This window comes from Gasterosteus aculeatus, chromosome 14, assembly GCF_964276395.1.
Source record: "Gasterosteus aculeatus chromosome 14, fGasAcu3.hap1.1, whole genome shotgun sequence".
Classification (NCBI taxonomy): Eukaryota; Metazoa; Chordata; class Actinopteri; order Perciformes; family Gasterosteidae; genus Gasterosteus; species Gasterosteus aculeatus.
This window is the reverse complement of record NC_135702.1, coordinates 13,005,987-13,029,197: the sequence shown is the minus strand read 5'-3', so window position 1 is coordinate 13,029,197 and position 23,211 is coordinate 13,005,987. Positions and strand designations below refer to the sequence as shown.

The 23,211-nt window shown below is 43.1% G+C and overlaps 1 protein-coding gene across 1 annotated transcript in view; it reads right to left on the bottom strand.

Annotated features, from left to right (window-relative positions):
- igsf9a (immunoglobulin superfamily, member 9a) overlaps positions 1 to 23,211 on the bottom strand; it is a 45,232-nt gene that overhangs the window by 9,449 nt on the left and 12,572 nt on the right. The window contains exons 4-17 of the mRNA XM_040198094.2: positions 21,795 to 21,941; positions 16,216 to 16,364; positions 15,337 to 15,448; positions 12,855 to 12,996; positions 8,386 to 8,531; positions 7,346 to 7,488; positions 5,778 to 5,918; positions 5,256 to 5,372; positions 4,233 to 4,383; positions 3,941 to 4,052; positions 2,343 to 2,533; positions 1,288 to 1,505; positions 925 to 1,009; positions 124 to 294 (exon numbers count right to left, since the gene is read on the bottom strand). Coding sequence (XP_040054028.2) covers positions 124 to 294; positions 925 to 1,009; positions 1,288 to 1,505; positions 2,343 to 2,533; positions 3,941 to 4,052; positions 4,233 to 4,383; positions 5,256 to 5,372; positions 5,778 to 5,918; positions 7,346 to 7,488; positions 8,386 to 8,531; positions 12,855 to 12,996; positions 15,337 to 15,448; positions 16,216 to 16,364; positions 21,795 to 21,941 — 2,025 coding nt within the window. The remainder of the gene's footprint in view (positions 1 to 123; positions 295 to 924; positions 1,010 to 1,287; positions 1,506 to 2,342; positions 2,534 to 3,940; positions 4,053 to 4,232; positions 4,384 to 5,255; positions 5,373 to 5,777; positions 5,919 to 7,345; positions 7,489 to 8,385; positions 8,532 to 12,854; positions 12,997 to 15,336; positions 15,449 to 16,215; positions 16,365 to 21,794; positions 21,942 to 23,211) is intronic.

Below are 23,211 nucleotides of genomic sequence, written 5' to 3'. Positions count from 1 at the left end.
GGGTATGATTTATATAATGGATTGAAAGTGCCTTCAATATTGGATTGAAGAAATGGTGATTATTCATGATGCAGTTCATCGAAGTGCGCGTCTACTGGGTCTCTGGAGTGAGGGGCGTTTTACCTCGCGTCTTCCTGCTGCGACGCTTGTCTCTCTTGCGGCTGATGATACAGGCGGACCCCAGCAGCAAGACCAGTGCCGAGCACATGAAGCCGATCCCGCCCAGCACGCCGGCCAGTAATGGCTCCGGGACCCGCTCCAGGAGTCGGGATGTGGCGGGGTAGATCTCCATCCCTGTTAAAATCATTACAGCAGTGATATATATGTATACACACACTTATATATACAATACGAATAAGTTGCCAATTTAATTCCAATGCCAATTTAATCCCAACCCAACATGATTTAGATTTTTCTTTTACTTACATACATTTTAAATTTTAAATAAAACGTTTTGTTAATGTTTTAGTAAAGCTAATTCTTATATTATGAAAAACTATTGATCTGTTTCAATTACAAAAACAGCAATCATATTTAATTCTACCCTTTTAAACTTAAATTACTTTAAATTGAACCAAATGCACTAAGTGTAAGTGTGTTTAAAATAAGGCTGTGATTGTTGTAGCAGCCCTCGCGTGGTACCAGTGGGAGTTGAATATCCCTCCTCTCGACATCTCTGTAGAGATCAAAAAAGACCAGTGCAAATTCTCCCACTAACACTTTTGGGTTAGTTATTAGCAAAGTTATTTCTATTATTCAGGCTTCTAATGGACAGCGTTCCCCCGGGGCCTGCTCTAATTTTGCTCCAACGCTGGAAAAGAGGGACGGGGGAAGGGAAAAAAAGAGGGACTGAAAGAGGAGGTGGACAGGTTGAAAAGGGGGGTGGGAATGCAATCGGGGGCAAGGTTGCACTTGAACACCTACCCATGGTGGAGACATTGACTGATGGACTGGGCTCGCTCAGCAACTCCCCGCGACGAGATAGTAGCCGCAGCTCATACACACAATCCTGACACCAGCATCCGCGTACACACACACACACACACACATTGGGGAGGACACACACTTTGTCAACACAGCACTGTGCCTGCAATAGTAATGAAGTTCATTTGAATATGTGTAGGCCTACATAGCAGAGGAAAAGAAGGATGAGATGGGAGTTGGGAAAAAAAAATCAGCAGCGCACACAGGTTGAAAGGCAGCAGAAAAGGGACGGCTGCCATAAAGTGTGCATTATTAACAGCGAAGTGATTAGTCTCAGAGGGAGCGCCGTGACTGGCTTGTTACCTTGTGCAGACCCGGAACGACTATCTCGCTACGGTTGGCACTGATGTCATCCTCCAAAGGAAACCACTCCCCTTGGCCGGTGCGGGATTGGAGAACAAAGCCTGAGATGGGAGGGTGCTGAGCCTCAGGGAGGGGCCACTGCAGAACAACACCGGCTGAGCCCCGATTAGCCGACAGCGACGCAGGGGGTTTGAGTTTGCTTCTCCTCGCCGGAGGATCTGATGCACAGGAATAAAAGACCTCAGCTTGACAGGCTCTGGTGAAAAAATTGAATTATTGTTGAGGAAATTGCTACTGCCAAAGATAGGCTTTGGCAGGGTCTGCATATGATGAAACACAGTGAAGTCAGTGATCTTCAAAGCCGCTCATCCTTCATAGAGGGTCACGGGGGCCTGTAATCAATCCCGGCTAACATCGGGCGAGCAACAGGGTGCACCCTGTCAATCGCAAGGCTAACACAAAGACAAACAACCATTCGCACTCACATCCACACACCTACGGGCAATTTAGCGTCACCAATCAACCTGATCCCCAGAGCATGTCTTTGGACTGTGGGAGGAAGCCGGAGAGAACCCACGCAGACACGGGGAGAACATGCAGACTCCACACAGAAACGCCACTGGGCGGAGTAGAAACCAGCACCTTCTTGCTGTGAGGCGACACCACCACGCCACCGTAGTAAAATATCAGAAGGTTTGATTATAATTGTAATGACAATTTTGTAGATAATCCTAGTATGAAATATTGTTAACCGATTATTCCTAAAAGTTATATTGGTAGATTTCAATCACTAAAGCTGGTGAGAATTTAAAAAAAAGTTATCTAAATTCAATTCATTTAACTCTTATCCAGCACCGGGTTGAATCTGCCAGGAAGGCAGAAATCTGCATTTAACGTGCCATGTTCATATGTAAAGATAAAAAAGGGGCGATGTAACAAGAGAAGGAATTGAAATGACATGTGTTCATTGAGTATTTCACAAACCTGCAGCTGGATCCCAACTAAACCCGCCTTATATTCAACGGTTTTGGGGGAAACTGGGGAGTTGTACTGACCCGAGGTGCGTGCCACGGTGATCTCGCTGAAGGGCCCCGTGCCCATCTTGTTGTGCGACAGGACGCTGAACTGGTACTCGGTGGCAGGAGACAGGCCTTTCACCTGCAGGCTGCAGCCGGAGGAGGAGGGCACGGGTACGGAGAACCAGTTCTGCCTTCCATCATTATCACCAGCTGTAGTCTTCTTCACCCTGCAGACGGAGAGAGGAAGGAGAAGTGAGAACAAAAGGGCGGCGGGGGATTCTGGCAGTCTGGTTTCATGAAACATGACAGAAAAGTAGGTTTGATTAATCATTCATGCTCATCATCAGCTCCAGATTTTGTGGTGGAGACAGCGTTGATGTATCCCCGCTACTGCACAAAGCGCTTGCAACTGAAATTATGTTGATTTCGTGTTCAATTGGAGCTGAGATTGTACGTGTCTATTTTATACAGAGCAAATGACTTGGCCCAGAGGCTGAAAGAAAAACTATTCACTTACTTGGGGGAACTTTTTGAAATGATTGATGTGTCTTTTTTATTTTTTTATTTGCCTCAACTAAAGTGATTATGAGAAGAGAAAAGGTCAGTATAGCTCACAGTAACATGGTGTCGATAGTTGGGATGTCTTTCACTTCACTTCAATTTAATTCAGAATATGTTATTGCAGTGAATACAGTAAGTTGTATCAATAACGCAAAATACAAGAGCAACCAACGCTTCTGAGAGTAAATGTTGAAAGCTGATTCCCACATGATAGGGTGTGAATATTTGCCCACGGACATTCCAAATTTTTTAAACAACTGCATGATAATTATTTGATGTGCTTTATGAGAGAGAAAAAAATGTGAGAAATGTCAACGGTAATATACATTTTTATATTGTTTTGTCTCATGATAATATATGGTCATTAAATGCCAGGCTGCCAGAGTGACGAGTAGCTTACAATACTTTGTTGTTTTTGTACTAATTGGCTAATCTATTTTTATGTGGGTCTTTTATGCCATTTATATTCATTTTATTGCTGAAGTAATGACCCAGTTCCCTCTGAGGGATTAAGATAGCTCATCTCATCAGCATCTTATGTATTGCTCCGAGGTTACAATATGATTAAGTGCATCAGGAGGTTTTCTGTACATCCTCTAAATCTAAGTACAGTTAAGGTAATCCCGCTTCTTTAACACCTAATTTCACTGATATAACCTGCCTCCTGAGATCCTTATTCTGTATTACACCTGACACAACAGTAAAACAAGTGTTATTCCGCTTTTGTCTTGAAAAGAGAACCCGTTCATTTCTGCTTCACTCTCATCCAGCTGCTTGCAGTTTTACATTCCTTTCCATCCTTGATTTACTGTACATCACTGGCCTATGGACAACACGTAGCCCTGGGTAAAGGAAAGGCATTCATCTGAGATAAACCGAAGTGCAGATTATTTAACTATTGTAGCTAAGGCCACTGCATTATACAGCTATGGTCTGCAACAGTGTCCATTGAAGTTGCAAAGAGGTGATATTAGATGAAGGAATTCCTCATCTTAGAGATCAATAGAGTAAAACCAGTGCAACCGATGGCTGCCATGGTTACCGAGGAAGAAAGTGAGAGGCTTTACACCCACCAAACTGAAAATGTCTGTGCTGATCCCCCATCAAAGCCTGCCTCCCAGGAAACGTTGGCCTGCCTCACCCCTGGAGAGACGGACATAGAGGTAGCCGCATGGGGACTTGTTCCTGTAACGGAAGGAAACGGTGAGGAGCTGATGGATAACTGCCAGCAGCAACCACCTGATGCTGCTGGAGTTCAGAGGCATCTTTCAGGGGGCGGAGTGGAGGCACCTGAGCGGCGCTACAGAGGTATGTGCATGGAAGAAAAATGGTAACAAATGGTATTCGTCTTCTGTTTGCACTCACCCAGGACAAAGACTTTTGTGCTGGCTTTCACCGAGGCTACGCGGTTAGTGGCGGTGCACTCCCACGACCCTTGATGGTCCTTTGTGACAGGCTGTAGGAGGAGAGAACCATTGGGTTCTACGGAGTAAGAAGTTCGACGAGCCAAGTCGACCTACCGAAAAGACAAAGGTCATTCACACGTGGAAGCAATTTTGGCACTGACAAGGTAAATGTATGACAATGTATTGTAATGTAGTGCAATAGGAAAGTCCATTGGTCTAATTATTTGCGTACTCCATTTTTTAATTAATATAGAAATGCCATAAGACAAATCTGGGAGATTAGCACGTTCAAGACAGCCCTTGAGTTTGTAGCATTCTGAGCTGGGCATCTATTCCGACATTCCTGGGACTGTTTTGTGCTTCTGCAAGTGTCACTTTTTGCAAGAGCTGCCGCTAAGGATAACAAAATGGAAATGCTCCAGTTTGTTACCATTGACTTTGAAAGCGTTCATTTATGCACACAGTTGCGGTGAAGACGTCAGTTGGATCCACCAGCTCTTGCATAATATTCTGTATTTCTAAGTGAAAAGGAATATGTGGGCATGGTGCGATTACAAATAGGATTTAATTCAATCAAGCTGTAGAGGACTGTTGGCATCCATCCACCCCTCCCTCATAACCACCTACCTCCAACATGCTTCTTTAGCAAAGTTTTTACCAACTGACAACCACCTGCACACAATATTGCTCTGCTAGACACCACGACCCACTTGATAGTGGTCAAGTGCAGTTTTATTCAATAGGGTTAGCTTGCTGCCTCAAACTGCATCTGAAGATATATTTTTTAAGACAGAAAAAAGATTTATTTTTTGCATGCATTTGGTACTAGATAATTATTTTTTTCCTGCCGTCATTTTTAGAAGATGTGGACATTCATACTAGACTAATGCTGTAGGATCTAAGTTTCGACTATTGTAAGAGGGTTACAATAGTACAAGACAAAACAAACTGCTTCTTGAATAACCTGTACTGGACAATTTACCTTGCTCCAGGTCACTTTCATTGTGGAGTCCTTGTTCCCCTGACAGGGGATGAGCAGAGTTCTACCAGCTTCCTGTCTGTACTGCTCCTCTGGAGCGATGCTGAATGATGGGGGGTCCTGTAAATTTGCAAAGCAATATGGCAAATTCAAGGAGGTTGCAAAAACTGAGAAAAGGTCGTTTAAAGACCGGATTACTGCCGCTATGATTATCTCAATAACAATAGGATTAGCCGCACAATTACCCCCCCCCCCCCCCCAATAGGGGAGCCACCGCTGTGTGTCTGAGTTGACTTCTATTAATGCCAGAGGGCTCAAATGTCAGCGTGAAAAGGTCAATAAAATGTTGTTTCTGATAAGTTTTTCATTCGCCGTGACGGCTACAGTTGTGTATAATTAAAATGCGCGCATGGTGGTTCAGATAGACAGTTTAGCAGAACCACGAGTAAAGACTCAGTAGCAGTTTTGTGAGCTTTTAAATGACATCCGCTGAGTAAGCTAGAAGGCCCCGTGGTGCATACTGACCTGCAGAATAACGTCCGTTGGCTCAGATGAACCCATGCTGCCGTAGCTGTTGTATGGGGTACACAAGTACACGCCTGCTGTATCGTCATTGACTGTGGTCATGAACAAAGAGCCCTCGGGTGTCAAGGTCCATCCTGGATACTGAAAAGAAACGCACAATGCTCAAACCACTCTGACCAGGAACTTGCACATTCTGTTTTGAATGATTTAGCAAAGCATTAATGGCGGTTAAAAAAGCTTGAAGATCAGGAAGGCAGGAAATAAGCCCAGAGGTGTGAGCTCCTCAGCGATGTGTGAAGATTTTTAAGACCTCATTCTTTGATATCTGCCCCTCACAGTCCTGAAGTGGCTTGGTACTTGAGTCCCCACAGGAGGATTATTTCACAACTCTTTTTGTAGTTTCAGCTTTCGCAAGATGATATCGAAAGAAACCTTAAAAGATGAAGTGGTCTTCTGATTTTCCTTTTTGGGCGTTATGATTATTATTCCTAAGTGAATCGCTAAACACATAAAACGAGTGCACCGAAGAGCTTCCCCAAATTCAATTTTGAGGCTTTTGCATTAAAGACTGTAAAATTTCAGACTCAATCAGCCGCAGCAGTGGGCACGTGTTGTGCTTCCACTGTGCAAAAGGTTCCCACTTCTTTTAATGAAGTCAAAACCGCTATTATCCTCCCCAGAATGAGGCTGAGAGAGATTGTAGTAATGGGTGTATGAGAGCTTGAGACATCCAGCGTGCGATAGGAATAATTGGCAGGATAACAGCCTGACTCCAGTGCCTGCGTCACACGTCCTGTGGCGCGTCACATCCGACGTCCATCACTCACAACTAAGTGCAAAAGGGCGTGGGGGGTCAACCCAGCATGTGAGGGGAATCAGGAGAAGGTGGGTGGATCCTTTGCTTGTGCAAAGAGATAAACCGCCACCATCTTGTTTTGAAACATGAGTGCATTCATATATGGTTTTGCAAGAAGCGAGAAGACAAAAACAGCTGAAACGAAATCTTGTGAGCCACTGCTGAGATGCCACTCTCACTCCCTCATCCATGCGGGTCCTACAGCCATCCCTTAGACGCAGGGAGCAGGAGATTGAAGTGGAAGTGAAAAAAGGAGAGCGATGGGCAGTAAGGAGTCCCTCAGGGATTGCTTCCAAAGCTCTTAGGATTTGCCCTGACCGTCCCTGTTCTTTAAGATCTATGGGATTCAGTGACTGACCAATTGAACTGCTGAAAGGAGATTTCCATTACCGGACGCACCTATTAAACTGGAAAAATGTTCATAACTTCATAACGTCCTCCTCTGTCTGTAACAGAAGGAAAATGGTTTCTATGCGGTTCGACTGGCGAGTTAGAATGATTGTTAGAAAAGCTTTTGCATGATGAGCTGCTGATTTCTGCTCATTGACGCCTGTAGTCAGCAACAGGGTTCCGACATTTCTCTGATAAAATGGAAATAAACAAATAGAGTGGAGGTGCTAGCCGGGGACAGAAATATAAATGTGTTTACACGGTGAAGGTCGGGCACTATTGTGGCGACTGCGCCCCAATGGAAAATGAATAGGTGCATTACCAAGGACAGGTCCAGTGGTTCTCCGTCCTTTGTCCAATCCACCCGGAGCAGCGGGGGCTGAGCAGCCGCTGGGCAGGTGACCACGCCCTCCATACCCGTGGGGAGGTACGTCTTCCGTGGCATCGGGAGAGCCTGGGCCGGGTCTGAGCACAGGAAATAAATGAAAGTAGTTTACTTTGTGAGAACTGACACGATGCCAAGCGTAGTACCGGAGCAAAAAAACTGTAAGACGATCCATAACTTTTCATTTTAAGAACAGATTGTTTTGTTGAAACCAATTTTCTGCGACTTTGCTTTTGTCACAGGTTCTGCTGCTGTATTCAGCTGACTGAACGTGTCCAAAGGGTTTCACAGGTCTAAAAATAGCAGTGAATTGTACCAAGGAACAGTCCTGGGTAATAGGCTGACCACGAGATAAGAAACGCAGGAGATGGACTTGCTGCTGCTATTGGCCAGCAGATTAACACGTTGTTTAATGCACAGTCATTTCTATTATCTGAAGCTTTTATAGGCTTGTTTGCACAAACAGTTTGATGAGTTGAGAAAGCACAAAAATCTATATCTATATTTCAATCAAAAATATGATTAGAATTCATATATCTGAATTCCAGCTCCATGAATAAGCTCTTAATGGTGTTAGCGATGATTGTCGCACAGCATTTTTCTCTTTGAGAAAAGGGCACATTAACGTGCCTTTAGTTCTTTGGGCAAACAAACACGCTCATCAAGGGGATGAGACGTTAAACACAGACGAGCAACTCAAACGGGCAAAGAAATACTGCTTTTCTGTTGGGTATTTCGGCTTGTAACTTATCTTCACATTTATACATATATATATATATACACAACGTATATTATTTCCAAGAGTTATTATTCTCTGGAGAATATTCTTAGATTGTACAATGCCAACGTTTTAGTGTTAACAAGCAAAATACACAATAACGAATGTTAAGTTAATGTTTGAATCACAATGTGTGGAAGAATAGGTAGTACGTATTCTTTTGAGGGCTCACGACTACAGACTACACACGGAAGCGTACGCATCACTGTGAGGTTGGCAGAGGCCGTCGGGGGGTTCGGCAGGCCGTTGGTCGGCATGCATGTGTAGTTCCCAGAGTCCTCGGGGATGAGACTGGAGATGAGGAGAGTTCCATCTACCATGATCTTCACTCGCGACTTCAGAGATCTCGAGGGACAGAGAGAAAGAGAGAAAAAAAAGCACACACAGGAATTCTTCAATATACAAGAACACAACAGCTGCTTCAAAATAAGAGTGAGAGGTAATTCAGCTCTTCCATCATATTCAAGGCGCTCGCCGTATCAACAGTGTAGGTGTTTTCTTTTTTTCCGCCGTGAGTTATTCACAGCTGTGAGCAGATGGAGGTTAAGGAAATCTCATTCTGCTTCAGTTGGAGTGGGAAGAAGAGTGCCCACTCATTTTATACATTCTACATTTAAAGACAGACCACTGAGAAAACCAGAAGCGTCTCACAGGCTGCAAGACCTTACTAACAGGTTACACAAGCACACGGAAGATTGGTGTTTGTGGGACATTTCTCAGTCACACATTTAATCTAATTACCATACAGGTCAGATGACTGACGTACTGGAACCAACCTGTTTATTTCTGCTGTGTAACTGAATGCTGCTTGTATATTAACAACGAATGAAATGGTTGATGTTAAAGGGGTCCACGAAGAATTATCCCCAACTGAGAAGCTCTATGGAGCTTTAATGGCTCTTTCAGCACAACATTTTAGAATAGCTTAGTTAGCAACAGTCTGCACGTTAACACGGCCGCCACTTTGGTCTACATTGAAATTTCAACAACATTTCCTGGATTGCCATCAAATTTAGAAATCCAGGCCTCCCAGAAATACTTTGCGTTTTGTGCTGATTAGCAAATGTTAGCATATTAATAGACTAAACAAATATGTTGATCACGGTTGACCTGTATGTTATGCATCAGCATCTTAGTCTGCCGACATTAGCATTTAGCACACAACGCTACGGCGTACAGTGCCGCTAAAACAACCGTAGACGCGCCGTGGCGAATTGGCGCAGAGTTGTGGGCGTCCCTGAAAAATGTGATCAAAAAGTGACACTCATTTCACTAACAGAACTGATTTGATCCTTCATCCTTTGCTTGTGGTTAGGTGAACGGCCCTCCGCCTAAAAGCTGATCCTGATCAATTATCCACCACAGGCTGGTCAGTTTTCTTGCTCGGGACTCCCTGTGGTTCCCACCGCCACAGCCCAAACGCAATAATTGGGTTGGGTTTTTTGTTGCCGTGATGGCTAACTGGAAGTGAATGTAGTTTTAGGTTTGTGTGACCTTTGCCCTCCTCAGTTTTCCCCAGCTGCAGAATAATTGGATGTTTCCTTTTTTTTGAAGAGTTTAGTTTAGCAGCTTTTCTCTCTATTTTGCTAGATACTTTTGCGTTGTAACTTTTTGCAATTGTCACTGTATAAATGTTGGGGAGGCTCAGCAGGGTTCCTTCCTCCCTGTTCAGCTTTAAGCATGATAATAATAATTCTATAAAAAATAAAAATGAAAAAATGATGTGATTTTCATTATATACATGCGAGGAAAATGACAAAAAACAAACAAAATTGAGAATATTTTGAACCTAAAAAACATCAGGGAGAGTAAATGGTAAAAAGGACTGCACTATTTTTAACAAGCAATTACAAAAGAATATATTTCTGAAAGGTCGTAGCAGGCAATCAGATAATCCTGGTGTACTCTACTCTAAATGCCTCACTTCATTCAAGTTGGGTTGAGCATTAACCTGAGTGTGGCTGTGATGGATAATGATGTATTTGATGGAGAAATGCTCAGGAGTGGAAGTAATGCCAATTAACTCGCGCAGCTGCTAAACTGAACTGAGCCTAGGCGCGGTTTGCTAAGAGAGACCAATATTCAGGTGAATGATACGCTGGCATTCACGAAGCATTCTCAGCTCACTCGGATCCTCAGTGTGAAACCTCCCTCATGGAGAAGCGCAGTCGGTGCATCCACGGTGTCAGGCCAATCTATTTTTTTCTTTCTTTGCAAGTAGCATTTTTCTTTTTAAAACATGTTTTACGTGTCCTTCAGGCAGATGATTACATATTATCTTCATCAAGCCTGAAGCCTAAAATTTGTAATGCTTCTTTGTATCTTTTTTTCTCTGTTTTTTGTTATCATGCTGTATATTGAAAAAGAAAATGAGCTATAAAAGGCAAAAAGCCTCTTTTAAGCTGAGGGGGTGCTTCCCAGCGAGCTTGTGTCACCGCTTCAACATTACATCAGTCATTCATCAATTGTTCTAGAAAATGTTGATTTACCTATACCTTCAAGCTTTGAAAGGTACATTATGCTATTAATGTCGGCTGTTGCTCATAAAAACACAGCATAGTTGGCCACTCCTTCAAGGCTCCCCGAGCCCCAGAGACAGAGAGCGTGATTCAGAAATCATTTAGAGCCACAATGATATGAAGTGGGATATTTCCAAGAGATGAGGGTGAAAGGCAAGACATCAAGCAGCGACATCAAGAATTGGACCATTTCTTCTTGGTCTCATTTGTGCAGGTTTTGCGGCTGAAAAGTGATGTATAATCCTTTTGCAAATTCGCTTCATTGAGTGCACCAGGTGAGGGGAAGAACAATCTGTACAGCCACAGATGGCTGTATGCATAACTTATGGGTCGGTTATTATATGACAAAAACTATTGCCAGACAATATTTGTAAATTTGTCAAATGTACAAGGTCTGTTTTTATCGCAAATCTAAAAATGTGGTTTTATTGTCACTTGCAACATTGATGGCAATTCTTCATTTTGTTGAGTTATTCTTATGTTGTTATTTTGCATCAATGTAGGGATGCATGTTGACATCGATTTGGAGGATTAGAATCACTATTTTTGTCACAGCGCTGCCACTTCTACCCACTGTCATTTCCACCTCTGACTCACCAAATCAGTTCATTCAGTGCACCTGCCAGTCACATCCACCTTGTCAGCTCAATCACACTCACCTGTCTGTCCTGCTCGCTCCCTTAAGTATTTACACCCCAGTCTCCCACTCCCTCTGCGCTTTAATGCGAGACCTTGCCAGCACTCACTCTTGCTGTTGCCGGCCCTGCCGGTTCCAGTAATTCACCCAGCCGCCGGTTTCTGACCACGAGATTCCCTGTGACTCCGTCACCTATGTGTGTCTTGTGGAAAATAGACTGGGACTAAGACTACTGCTGCTGTTTGTCGTACTGCTTCTGTGTCTGTACCTTACCATTTTCAAAAGAAGTATTATAATTTAATAATTATAATGTGGAGCTCTGCAACCTTCAGCGGTCACACCACAGGGACAACAGACGATACTCAAATGTTGACTTCTGGTTGACTGCTAATCCCACCAACCTGTGGATGCCGTTGTATTTAGGGGCCAACATTCCAAAGAGCAGGCCCAATCTCCCCCCCGCCCCCCCACCCTCTTTCTCTTGGAGCCATTACAAATATTTGATTGCCAAAATTCTGTCGTGGTATACCAAAGAAATCTCAACTATGATCTAGTGTGACATTTGGATTTGTATTGGCCTGTGAGCACCTTTTTTGTGCGGCCAAAGTTAACTCCAGTGTTTCCTCTACATAGTGTTTTAATTTAGGTAAACTAATTAAATTCAGCATTCTTTGCAGCGTTTTGTTGTTAAAGCAAAACTTCATGATCTGTGTTCTGTTTGCGGAGCTTAGAGGGTGCATTCAAACACTCGGCAGTCCGCTTAATTTGATGCTAAGAATATTCGTTGCTCTATTGCACCCTGTTGCTCAGTTGGGAGACACGGTAAAATCGAACAAGAGCGGAGTCGAGCACGGCCTGCTAGACCCATGGTCAGTCGACCTGTGGGGAACCCTGAAGTCCAATAAAAGAAAATAGTTTTTAAATTAGAATGTTTCTCAAAACAAATTGAACAATTGGGGAAATATTGTCTCTTTACATATTTTAGTTTAAGTACCACAACAACCAAAGCAAGAATCACCTCAGACCCACCCAAGGGAAAGACATTCTTCTCGGTCTTTCCTATTGACATAACTGAGCCGTGTGTATTTTACAATGGCTGGCTAAGTGTTTCTATTTTAGTGTAAGCCAAAGTTGGCCAACTCACGGATGAAAAAGCAATCCTGCTTTGAGGGACTTCCTACAAGCAAAGTGAGCACCAGAAGCATAAAGAGTTTCATAAATAAATACCTAAGGGTTTAACATCTCTCCCCTTTCTCCATGTCAATTTTAGAAGAAGTTTTATGTTATCAAATCCTTCAGTGGACCGGCACAAGAGTACATGTCAGACAGTCTTGTAAGAAATGTCGCTTCTAGGCCCATCCGGCCTGTTGAGACAGGCTCTCATTAACTGGAGCTCAATGGACCAAAACCTCAAACACCTCTGAGGGGGTCGATTTTACTTTAAACAAAACACACAATTACTAAACTCACTGTATAAAAACATCGGCAGCAAAGGGTGCAGGTTGCACTCACTCAATGTGATGGACGTTCTCGCCTCCTCTCTGCCACACATAGGTCATGTTGGGGGGGTCGGCCAACGCCAGGCATTGGAGAAGTGCATTCTGGGACTTGTTGAGAGAAACGCTTGTTGGAGGGACGACAATAACCGGCGGACCTAGAGGGAGGCAGGTTACAAAAGACATCACGTTAAGCGTTACACAAAAAAGCCAGCATTAGCTAAGTAAACCACTATTTAAGAGCATCACAGTCTTCAAAATGTCATGTCCCTTAATCACCGCTTCGTCGAGACTGTCAAATATCTGTCAGACACAAACGGCGTGTTTTGGTCACGTCGTTCCTCATTGTGACTTCAGCGCCCATAATAATAAATCAAGTATCTCGTACACCTAACTGAGGAACTCATGTTGCGCAAATGCCATTTTACCCCAAGCTCCGTATTTCTTGCCCTTAGCCACAGTAACAGAGTCAAACAAGCACCATCCATTTTAACAAACTAAAGATATCTTACATTCAATCCATTCTAAATTCAGCCCAACATTGCATCAACACCTTTTTGGTGTCTGATACATCACACGGTAGAAGCAAACTTACACTGTATTACACAATAAACTGGAGCCAGGTGTAAAAGTCTTACCAATGTAAACACTTTTATGTAACTCTACCTCAGGAAGAATAATCAGTCACACTGAAGCTTGAGGATGAAACTTATCTGAATCTGAAGATTCACTGGGTATCAGTTCTTGTGGCTTTAAAACAACGCTAGATTATTAGTAATGAATACAAAATGTCAAACACTTGTATTTTGAAAGGTTCTATTGGGCACATTATTTTGCATGTGGGAATCTACACAATGAGCAGTGTGATAAAAGTGCTAAAGAGTAATGTTATCCAGCGAGAGTCGCTTGGTAAACTTTGGGATTTTTCCAACTAATCTTCCCATGATAATGCTGTAAACAAAAGCTGTAGGCTGCAATAAAATCACCCGTGGCAACGCCATACCATCAATGTGCGCCCCCTAAAAATGCTTGTTGGCATGAATTGTTGTGTCTGACAACCTTACAAAAAGACCCCTTCCAATTCTACCGTCTTCCTCTTTAACTTTGGCTTGGTCTACTCTGCTATCATGTCTACCCAATCCTCACACGTCACATCCACATGGTCGAAATCCAATAAACACTTGGTTTGTTTGGGAAAATAAGTCCCTGGTTTGAAAAACCCAGATGAGTCTTGAAGCAATATGATATGCAATATTGAACAACATATCGTGTCATGAGAGAATGAGCTGCGGAATAGAGAATTTGCACACGGCCCCGTGGAGAACAGGGATTTTTGTTGATGGAAAGCGACCAATAAAAAGAGTTAACCAGCTTCTCACAAAATAGTAAAATGACACACATCTCTGAGACACTAGGCTGTCAAATATACCGATGTCATCTCCTTGGCAACTAATTACTTAATACCACTATACCGTGGTGCTAAAATGTCACATTGATCTCTTCCCCCTAGCGTGCCGAACGCCAACACCTGTTTGATTTTTGCAAAGATCTAATAAAGAAGGCTCGACATGCCACAGGATTTATGAATAAACAACCGCATGAAAGCAGTCATTAGCGATTTATTAACTTGAAATGCTTGATGGCTGTATGCGTGGCCGACAGTTTAGTTGTTACTTAAGGCTTTTAGTCCGACTTCCTCCACATAGCTGTTAGTCTCCTATAATCCATCCATGTGGCAATCGCTGCACACAAATACATCCAAAAGCTCAGATAATGTCCCTTCGACCTAGCAGTATTAAGGCAGTGTGAGCTCGTGATTATTATTTAAAATGGGACTGCTGCGGCTAAAGAGATTTCAAAATGAAGTGAACACTCAGGGGACTGCGATGCCAAAACAACATATTTTAAGTCCTGGTTCTCCAGAGAAAATCATCAGTAGGTGTAGGAGTAGGTGTGCAGGAAGGAGTCAGAAATAAATTCTTTATGCACTGCTGCTGAGGCGATGTAACCCTATTACACACAGTAGCAGATTCAGCACGGGTTTGTCCTTGCCTTGGATGGCAATCGTTTGTAAATCTGTAAGTGAACTTATTTAAAAAAAACTGAATGTCATGACATATTTTGACCACACTGTCAAGAGGAATATGCATTTCCCATTCATCCAGGACTGTTTGCAAAACTAATACAGACGTGATTATGTTAATAAACAGATATTCTTCATTTCTGTCAGCTAGAGCGGCTCAACGTGCTCCTCTGAAAATGCGACCTTAAAATTGAGCTAAACAAAAAAGCTTTATCATGACAAAGCAGCCCCTGTATCATATCTGATGCTATCAGTATTATCTACACAGGGACAGAAACAGTTTTGAAGGATTCCGTTTAACTTTGTTAAAGCTCCGTCTTCTGATGCAAGACGGAGAAACACAGACGTAGATGGCGGTGGCTTGCTGCCAGTCAGGCACGAAGACTTCACAGAGGCTGAAGGAACAGACACTGACCTTTGATCTTCACGTTGGTTGTGCGAGTCACGTTTCCCTCCGAGTTGGAGGCGTGGCAGGTGTACTCCCCTGCTGACTGCACGCTCACCGCTCGCAGAAATAAGCCTCCGTCCTGGTAAATATGATGCGGGTGGAGGATACAAGGATGGGTAAATAATTGATTTATAGACAGCCAGGGGCTAAACGCATACTGTACCTGTGATAGACATATACATATGTAGCTAGACATTACCCAAGCTCCTTATGTAGCTAGACATACCAAAGAGCAATGTTACTACTAGTAGAACTAGAACATTAAAGCAGTGTTTTTTGTGTTTTGATTATGGCCACTTATAAAAACCACCTTGGAGTCGGGGCTTCTTGGCACTTTTCGGATTTGTGTGCTTACTGTGATTTACACTACACGCTTTTTTTTAAAACACAGTATTAGTTGTTCTATATTGCACATAATATATAACAACATTATTGGCACCTGAAAGAAATTGACAGAAGGCATGAAGACTGATAATTCAGTCCGATATCACTAAATGATGTGATGAAAACCCAATCTCTGTGTTCTGTGGGATGGATTTAAGTTGAGCAGTCAGAAGTTAAATCAGCCAGAGGAAACTACTCTCACACCGTTATTACATTATCATCCGTTAAGTGAAAGAGGCATTCTGGGTTAACATATTCTGCCCCTGCACTCACATAATGGGATGAAAGGAGCAAGGGGAGGCCGGTGAACAAAGGAAATGCGTTTTGGTCATTTTGCTAATGTGCTACTGGATACAGTACCAACAGAAGACACAGCAGATGCATTTGGTGGAAATGGTGGAGAGAGCCAGAGAAAAATAAACTTATATTCCTGTTTAAGCAATCCCAATTGTATAAACAAACCTGATAATTTATTCTTGGAATCACACTGCCATCCTTCAGCCAAGTGATGGTTGGGGTAGGGTTGCCAATAGCAACACAGGGAAGAGAAAGCGAACTTCCAACCAGAGCGTCCATCGCAGGAGGCGGGGATTCAGCGAAGGTGGGTGTGGCTATTGAACAAAACAATAAGGACATTTGGACATTTAAGTAAATGATGGCTTTTAATGATAGGAAATTCCATGTCTTGGTTATTGGAAATCATTTACATTGTCATTAATAGTATTAGTAAGATCAATGTCTGTATTGCATCACATACAGTGGGGAAAGAAGTATTTAGTCAGCCACCAATTTTCTGTAATTTTTATCATACCTCAACTAAGAATCCAGGAATTCACATTTTAATGAATTAATTGGTAAATTCCTCTGTAAAATAAGTATTTGGTAACACTCCAAACTCCACTATGGCCAATACCAATGAGCTGTCAAAGGACACCAGAAACAAAATTGTAGACCTGCACCAGGCTGGGAAGACGGAATCGGCAATAGGTAAACAGCTTGGTGTGCAGAAACTGTGGGAGCAATTAGTAGAAAATGGAAGACATACAAGACCACTGATAATCTCCCTTGATCTGTGGCTCCACGCAAGATCTCACCCCGTGGGGTCAAAATGATCAGTGAGCAAAAATCCCAAAACCACACGGGGGGACCTAGTGAATGACCTGCAGAGAGCTGGGACCAAAGTGACAAAGGCTACCATCAGTAACACACTACAAATCCTCAAATCCTGCAGTGCCAGACGTGTCCCCCTGCTTAAGCCGGTACACCTCCAGGCCCATCTGAGGTTTGCTAAAGCATTTGGATGATTGGGAGAATGTCACATTGTCAGATGAAACCAAAATAGAACTTTTTGGTGGAAACTAGTCGTGTTTGGAGGAGAAAGAATGCAGAGTTGCGTCCAAAGATCATCATACCTACTGTGAACCATGGGGTGGAAACATCATGCTTTGGGGCTGTTTTTCTGCAAAGGGACCAGGACGACTGATCCGTGTAAAGGGAAGAATGAATGGGGCCATGTATCGTGAGATTTTGAGTGAAAACCTCCTTCCATCAGCAAGGGCATTGAAGATGAAACGTGGCTGGGTCTTTCAGCATGACCATGATCCCAAACACACCGCCCGGGCAACGAAGGAGTGGCTTCGTAAGAAGCCTTTCAAGGTCCTGGAGATCTCAAGCCCATAGAAAATCTTTGGAGGGAGTTGAAAGTCTGTGTTGCCCATGCAGCGACAGCCCTAAAACATCACTGCTCTAGAGGAGATCTGCATGGAGGAATTGGCCAAAATACCAGCAACCGTGTGTGAAAACCTTGTGAAGACCTCTGCCATCGCCAACAATGGGTGTAAAACAAAGTATTGAGATTGAGTTTTGTTATTGACCAAATACTTATTTTCCACCATAATTAGCAAATAAATTCTTTAAAAATCAGACGTTGTGATTTTCTCATTTTGTCTCCCATAGTTGAGGTGTACCTATAATGAAAATTACATCTTTTTAAGTGGGAGAACTTGCACAACAGGTGACTGACTAAATATTTTTTCCCCCACTGTATAACACAATTTTTTTTTTCGAAATGCCTACATATGAAGAAAGACAATCAAAGCTTAAATGCAGTAATTCCTAATTAATAAATCATAGAGGTTCCACTGCATAAAGGCTAAATAATGCATTTTCAGTACTCTCGCGCCAAAACACCCCACAACATTCACGGCATCTTCCAAGATGCCAAACCCCGCTAAGAGGAAAGTTGGACTAGCTGGCAAAGTATTTTGTTTCCAGCTATAGTTAATTCAACAGCAGCAGCCTTTGCTCAGGTTACTGACATTCAGGTACATTATTATTTCATAAACTGGAGTGAAAATGTCAGTTATACCGCTTTTAGATCCCCATATGTGAACATTTGGCAGTCACTTTAAGTCTCAGATCTCATTTGTTACCCCTTTTTCTTTCAACATGCAACTCCAAACAAAAATAAACCCCTTGCAGCTTTAACAATCTATCCCAATTCTTCTCACTCGTACCCTTAGTGTACCTTTGCACAATAAACAACTGGAGAAAACATTGGCCTAAGTATTTTTGTTTTGCAATAATCAGTCGTTTTTCTTTTCTTATCTGGATTACAGGTTGAAATGTTTGCTTTGTCTTCACACAGGAGAGACCAGGGCCCCGTTCCATGTGCGTGGTTCAACTAAGTTGATCAAACTTCCTGATTGCAGTCATGCTATCTCGGTTCCTCAAAGGCTGATTTTGCACTTAATTCAACACGGCATTCATTCAAACCAGATTTTGGTAATCAGGATAATTGCAAGAGTCGATCATCAAAACCATGATTTTCTAACAGTACCACAGCAAATAAACTCAAAGAACGAGCCTCTTTTTTTCTCCACTGAGGAGAAGGAGATTGTGAACGCATATAAGGAGTTCAAGACCATAATATGTATATTTGAATAATTTCTGTCGTAGGAATCTTTTACTCTGTCAGGGAGAGGGATCCTTCTCTTTAAGGTTTCTCACCTTTTTTTATTTATCCCCATCAAAGGGTTTTTCATATTCTGGGGAGTTTTTCCTGCGTTGATGTGAGGGTTTTGGGACAGAGGATGTCTCATGTGTACAGACTCTAAAGCACTCTGAGGCAAATTTGTGATTGTGGGTTATAGAAAATGAAATGAATTGAATAATCATGGCAAAATCTAACACCGCCACCACTGCGAGGGCTAGACAAGAAATATGGCAAAATATTGCAGACAAGTTAAATGCCTAAGTGTTGGTAAAATATGCCTCAGTACCACAAACAATCAGATTCTATTTCCTGCTGGCAGACGGCTTCATGGAATGTGTCATCCAATGAGATCTTGCCAGCAAAAAAGCATATATTACATATATGGTCGAATCTATCATGTACTATATATGTCCATCTATACGTATGTGAATATGTGTGTAGGCGGATCAGTGTGTATGTATTTTTCATAATCAGAAAGTTGATCAATTGAAGCAGTGAAACTTCCAGAAGTTTATTGAGGGCCAAATAAACCTTTCAGCAACAGCACGGCATGCAGCGGCTTTCCCGATGTTCTCCACATCGCAGAGACTGTTCAAAAATGTAGAAAGTCAATGCTCGGCTGCGCCGTGTGGTGTTCACAGTGTACGGCTCAAGAAGGTCTTCTGCTAAATAAATGATTCCTTGTCTGCAGCACCGATGGCGCTCGTACAGGAAGCCATCGTGACGCGATGACAAATCTTGGCAATCTGGACAAACTCTTTCCCTAAAAAACGTTAATCTTAACTAAAATCGCTCCTTTTATCAGTAGGATCTCTGAGGAATGGAGCTGCCATTTTTTTCCGGGGGAATGGAAAGCTTACGTTTGCCTGTTCTCCAGCAGGTTTAAGTTTATGGAAGTGTTGCTATGGTAATTTTGTCAAACTTGCTTCGTGGAACCGAAAAAGCCTGATCTATATATATATATCATCTTATCCTGGAAATTATCCGGCAAAACTGCGTTAGCCACGTACAAGGAACGGGCCCTGGTGAAACTCTGCACTGTAATTGGGAAAACCACTTGCTGAATCCTGACTCCTGGTCGTCATGAAGTTGAAGCTTTTGCATTTAGAATAGATGCATTTTCTGCATTACCAGCATGGGGGCCACAGGCTGTTGAGGCAAACAATAGGGTGAGCGCAGCCTACCTTCGGGGCATGTCACTGATGTAACATCCAAGGCCTGAAGTACACAAGCATAATCTATGATCTATGATGCACACAGATCGACTCTTTGTAACGGACTCGCCTCACTTTGATCTGCAGCTGGCGCTGCTACTTTGTTCTGCAGGTTTGTGTGCGCGGAGACATGGCAAAGGTTTTCCCCAAAGTGCAGATAGACTTCAAAGCAGAAAAAGATAATGATGCATATTTCATGTTTAGAATTATTATTTTAAACCTATCAATGTGTGATGGCAGGTCGGCTCAAAAAACGTGCACGAAAAAAGTTCTCCCAAAGACTTTTGACACAAAGTTAGTTTTTCCAACCTTTTCAAAGGTTTAGGTTTAAGGGGTGTACATATAGCGCCAGTCGGGAAACAAGCAGCGCTTCACAGAATATATGCGGTAAAACTGTGAGGAAGATAATATGGAAGATTTTTTGTTCAAAAATACATAAATCAGACTTATCTGTTTCATAGGAAAACAGGTTGCTGATAAAAGAAAAAACAAGCCAACCAAAAAAAAAATACTTTCATTAAAGCCATCAATAGATTTTCTCCGACGTCAATGTCTCAATTCTGTTCACACAACAATATGGTTAATAATTATCTCTCAAAGTGATGTGCTTCTGGACAAACAAAGAAACAGACCAATAACAAAATCAGAGAAAATAAAGAACACTAACATGACATTTGGGGAAGTAGCACAATTAAACTTGATGGTGATAAGCTGACAGAAGAGGGGGTGAAGATAGTTAGTTGTCAACACAACACAAAGTAGCTCAGGACATAAACAAGTTGTGAGTAGTGTTTGTAAAAAGGAATACTATGAAACCCGACCATGAGGATAAGATGGAGTGTCATTCAACTATAAAGCAAAAGATCACCCTCTGTGTGTCTGTCTGTCCGTGTGTGTGTGTGTGTGTGTGTGTGTGTGTGTGTGTGTGTGTGTCTCTTTGTGTTCTTCACGTATTTCATGAACAGCTCATTAAATCTAATTATTCTATCTCGTGCAAAACAGACGGGGCACTTTGACTGAACGAGCAAACAGCACCCTGTGCGAGGACGGCTGTCCAATGCCACGTGGACTTGAGCGTCTATCAGAAGCGACGTCACCCATTGGGTGGTGGGCTGCCGTTTGGAAGCCTCGAGTTTGGCGTTTCGTATTTCACCGTGACTTTCTTCAACAAGTGAACAGAATTGACCATTACAGACCAGTCACCATTATATTTGGTCTGCGGAGTGGCACGGACCGGCGGTATTAAAACTCTAGTAGCGGTAGTGACCTGTCAATCACATGGTAGCCCGCCTTACAGCATACCCTAATTAATCGATTAATCTATTTTACTTTAAACGGCATTTACTACACCAATATCATGCTGTATGGAGACTTGAAGCTAGAAATTGAGACCATAAACACATATTTACAATGTTTCCTGAATGAATAAATCAACTAAATACTGTTATTTTATACATATAATCAAACTAGCATTTGCAACCAGAGGAAATGCCAACTCCTTGCTATTTGAAAGAATGCCAGTTTAGGACACTTTCACATGGGCTTCACGCCTCAGAACCGGAGGTTGCCACCTGGTTGCCCACATCAGGGCTACAGGCTAGTTGACCGCGTCGGCTTCTGGATGCTGGGTAGACAAACTAATATTTTCATATATAGCACTTCACAAGCCAACTTGAGGCTAGTTATTGGATTTCCACTGAGGAGTAGAAGTTCTGCTGTTCATCAATTTTATTAAACGGCATCGATCCTCCTTTTGTTGACATTAGGATCACTGACATCATCGTACAGAGCAAATAACAAAAAAACAGACTGCTGAGTAAGCTACACCTCACCGGTTACAGAAAGCACAACCCAAGTGCCGTTCTGCAGCTCATCCGTTGGTTTGTCCAATAAGAGAATTCGACACTCGTACAAGCCCCCATCCTCCAGCTGCAGGTTCTCCAGCCTCAGGTCGGTCACCCGTACCAGGGACACCCGGCCTGCAGAAACACAGTGTAGGTAGAAAGGTGAGGGTGTGAGAGGGCGTGAGAGGGCGCGCCATGCATGTTGCTGGTGCTGACTTCACATCTCCCAGGTCTGCGCCGTGTGAAGCGTTGTTGTGCTGGAGAAGAAAGACGAGTCCTCAAGCAATGTCGGAAAGCGTGTCGCACGAAGCGCGCACACACACAAACACACACACACACACACACGCACACAAACGTAAGTAACTGGGATCTCCTGGTTGCTAGGTAACAGTTCCCTTGAGCCCGTGGCGCAGCTCTGGACGATCACTCTATATCTTTTCCAGTCGGCAGCCCACATCCTCCTGGTGTCCTTTTTTTAGTTTTCACACTTTATCAGGCGGACAATTGTGCAGTGGCCTAACAGGGTAGAACGGCGAGGCTGAGGTGAAACTGTCAATTAAATCATCATTGAGGACACACACAGGCTTTCTCTCCGCACCATCTCCGGTATGAAAATGTGGAAACGGCAAACACACTGCAGCAGGGAGGCCAAAGGGCCATCGGATCGACTGTGAGCTGATGGTAATTATTAACAGAGGCTGCAATACCCTGAGGGAGCAGCCCTGACAGTAAAAAGAACCAGGAAGCTGCGGGTTAGGTATGTGGTCAGTGATAACACACCTTATTTACTTTTCCAAGCAGCCAAAGGGGGCTGAATGCACATGGAGGGTGGAGGGGTGAATGGAGGGTGAGCAGGGAGGGTTAAAGTGGAGCAAAACACACCTCCGCAAACACTCTGTGGATTTGAGCATTTACAAAATCCTATCCTTTGACCCCTGGCAGTTTTGTTTTTTTCCGCCTCTGTGGTGTTTACTGTCTCGGCGGGATGTAGGTCAGTGTCGGCCCGGCCGCGGAGGGTTGTGCTGGGGCAGGAAACGTGACGTCGTCAGACCGAAGGGAAGGGCGGAGCGAAAACACAACGCCACTGCCGGATGAAAAATGCATGATCGGGAAAAAAGATTTGAATGCGAGGTAAATTGAGTGTGAGAAGGAGAGCAGAGAAAGAAAGAACCATTACGACTCCCAAGTCTGTCCCTTGTGTTTGTGTTTGTCCTGTGCACGACTGAGAGTGTAGAAACAAGCTTAACACACGTTTTAGTCAGTTCTCAGTGTGCGAACAAACAGTGTAGTCAACTTCGGTAAATTTAGCTTGGAATCGTTGACGTAAATAAAACATTTCTCTTTTCTCCTTCCAGAAGTAAAACAAACTCCTAGCAACCAAAGAACCTTCATGTCACACGTCCTC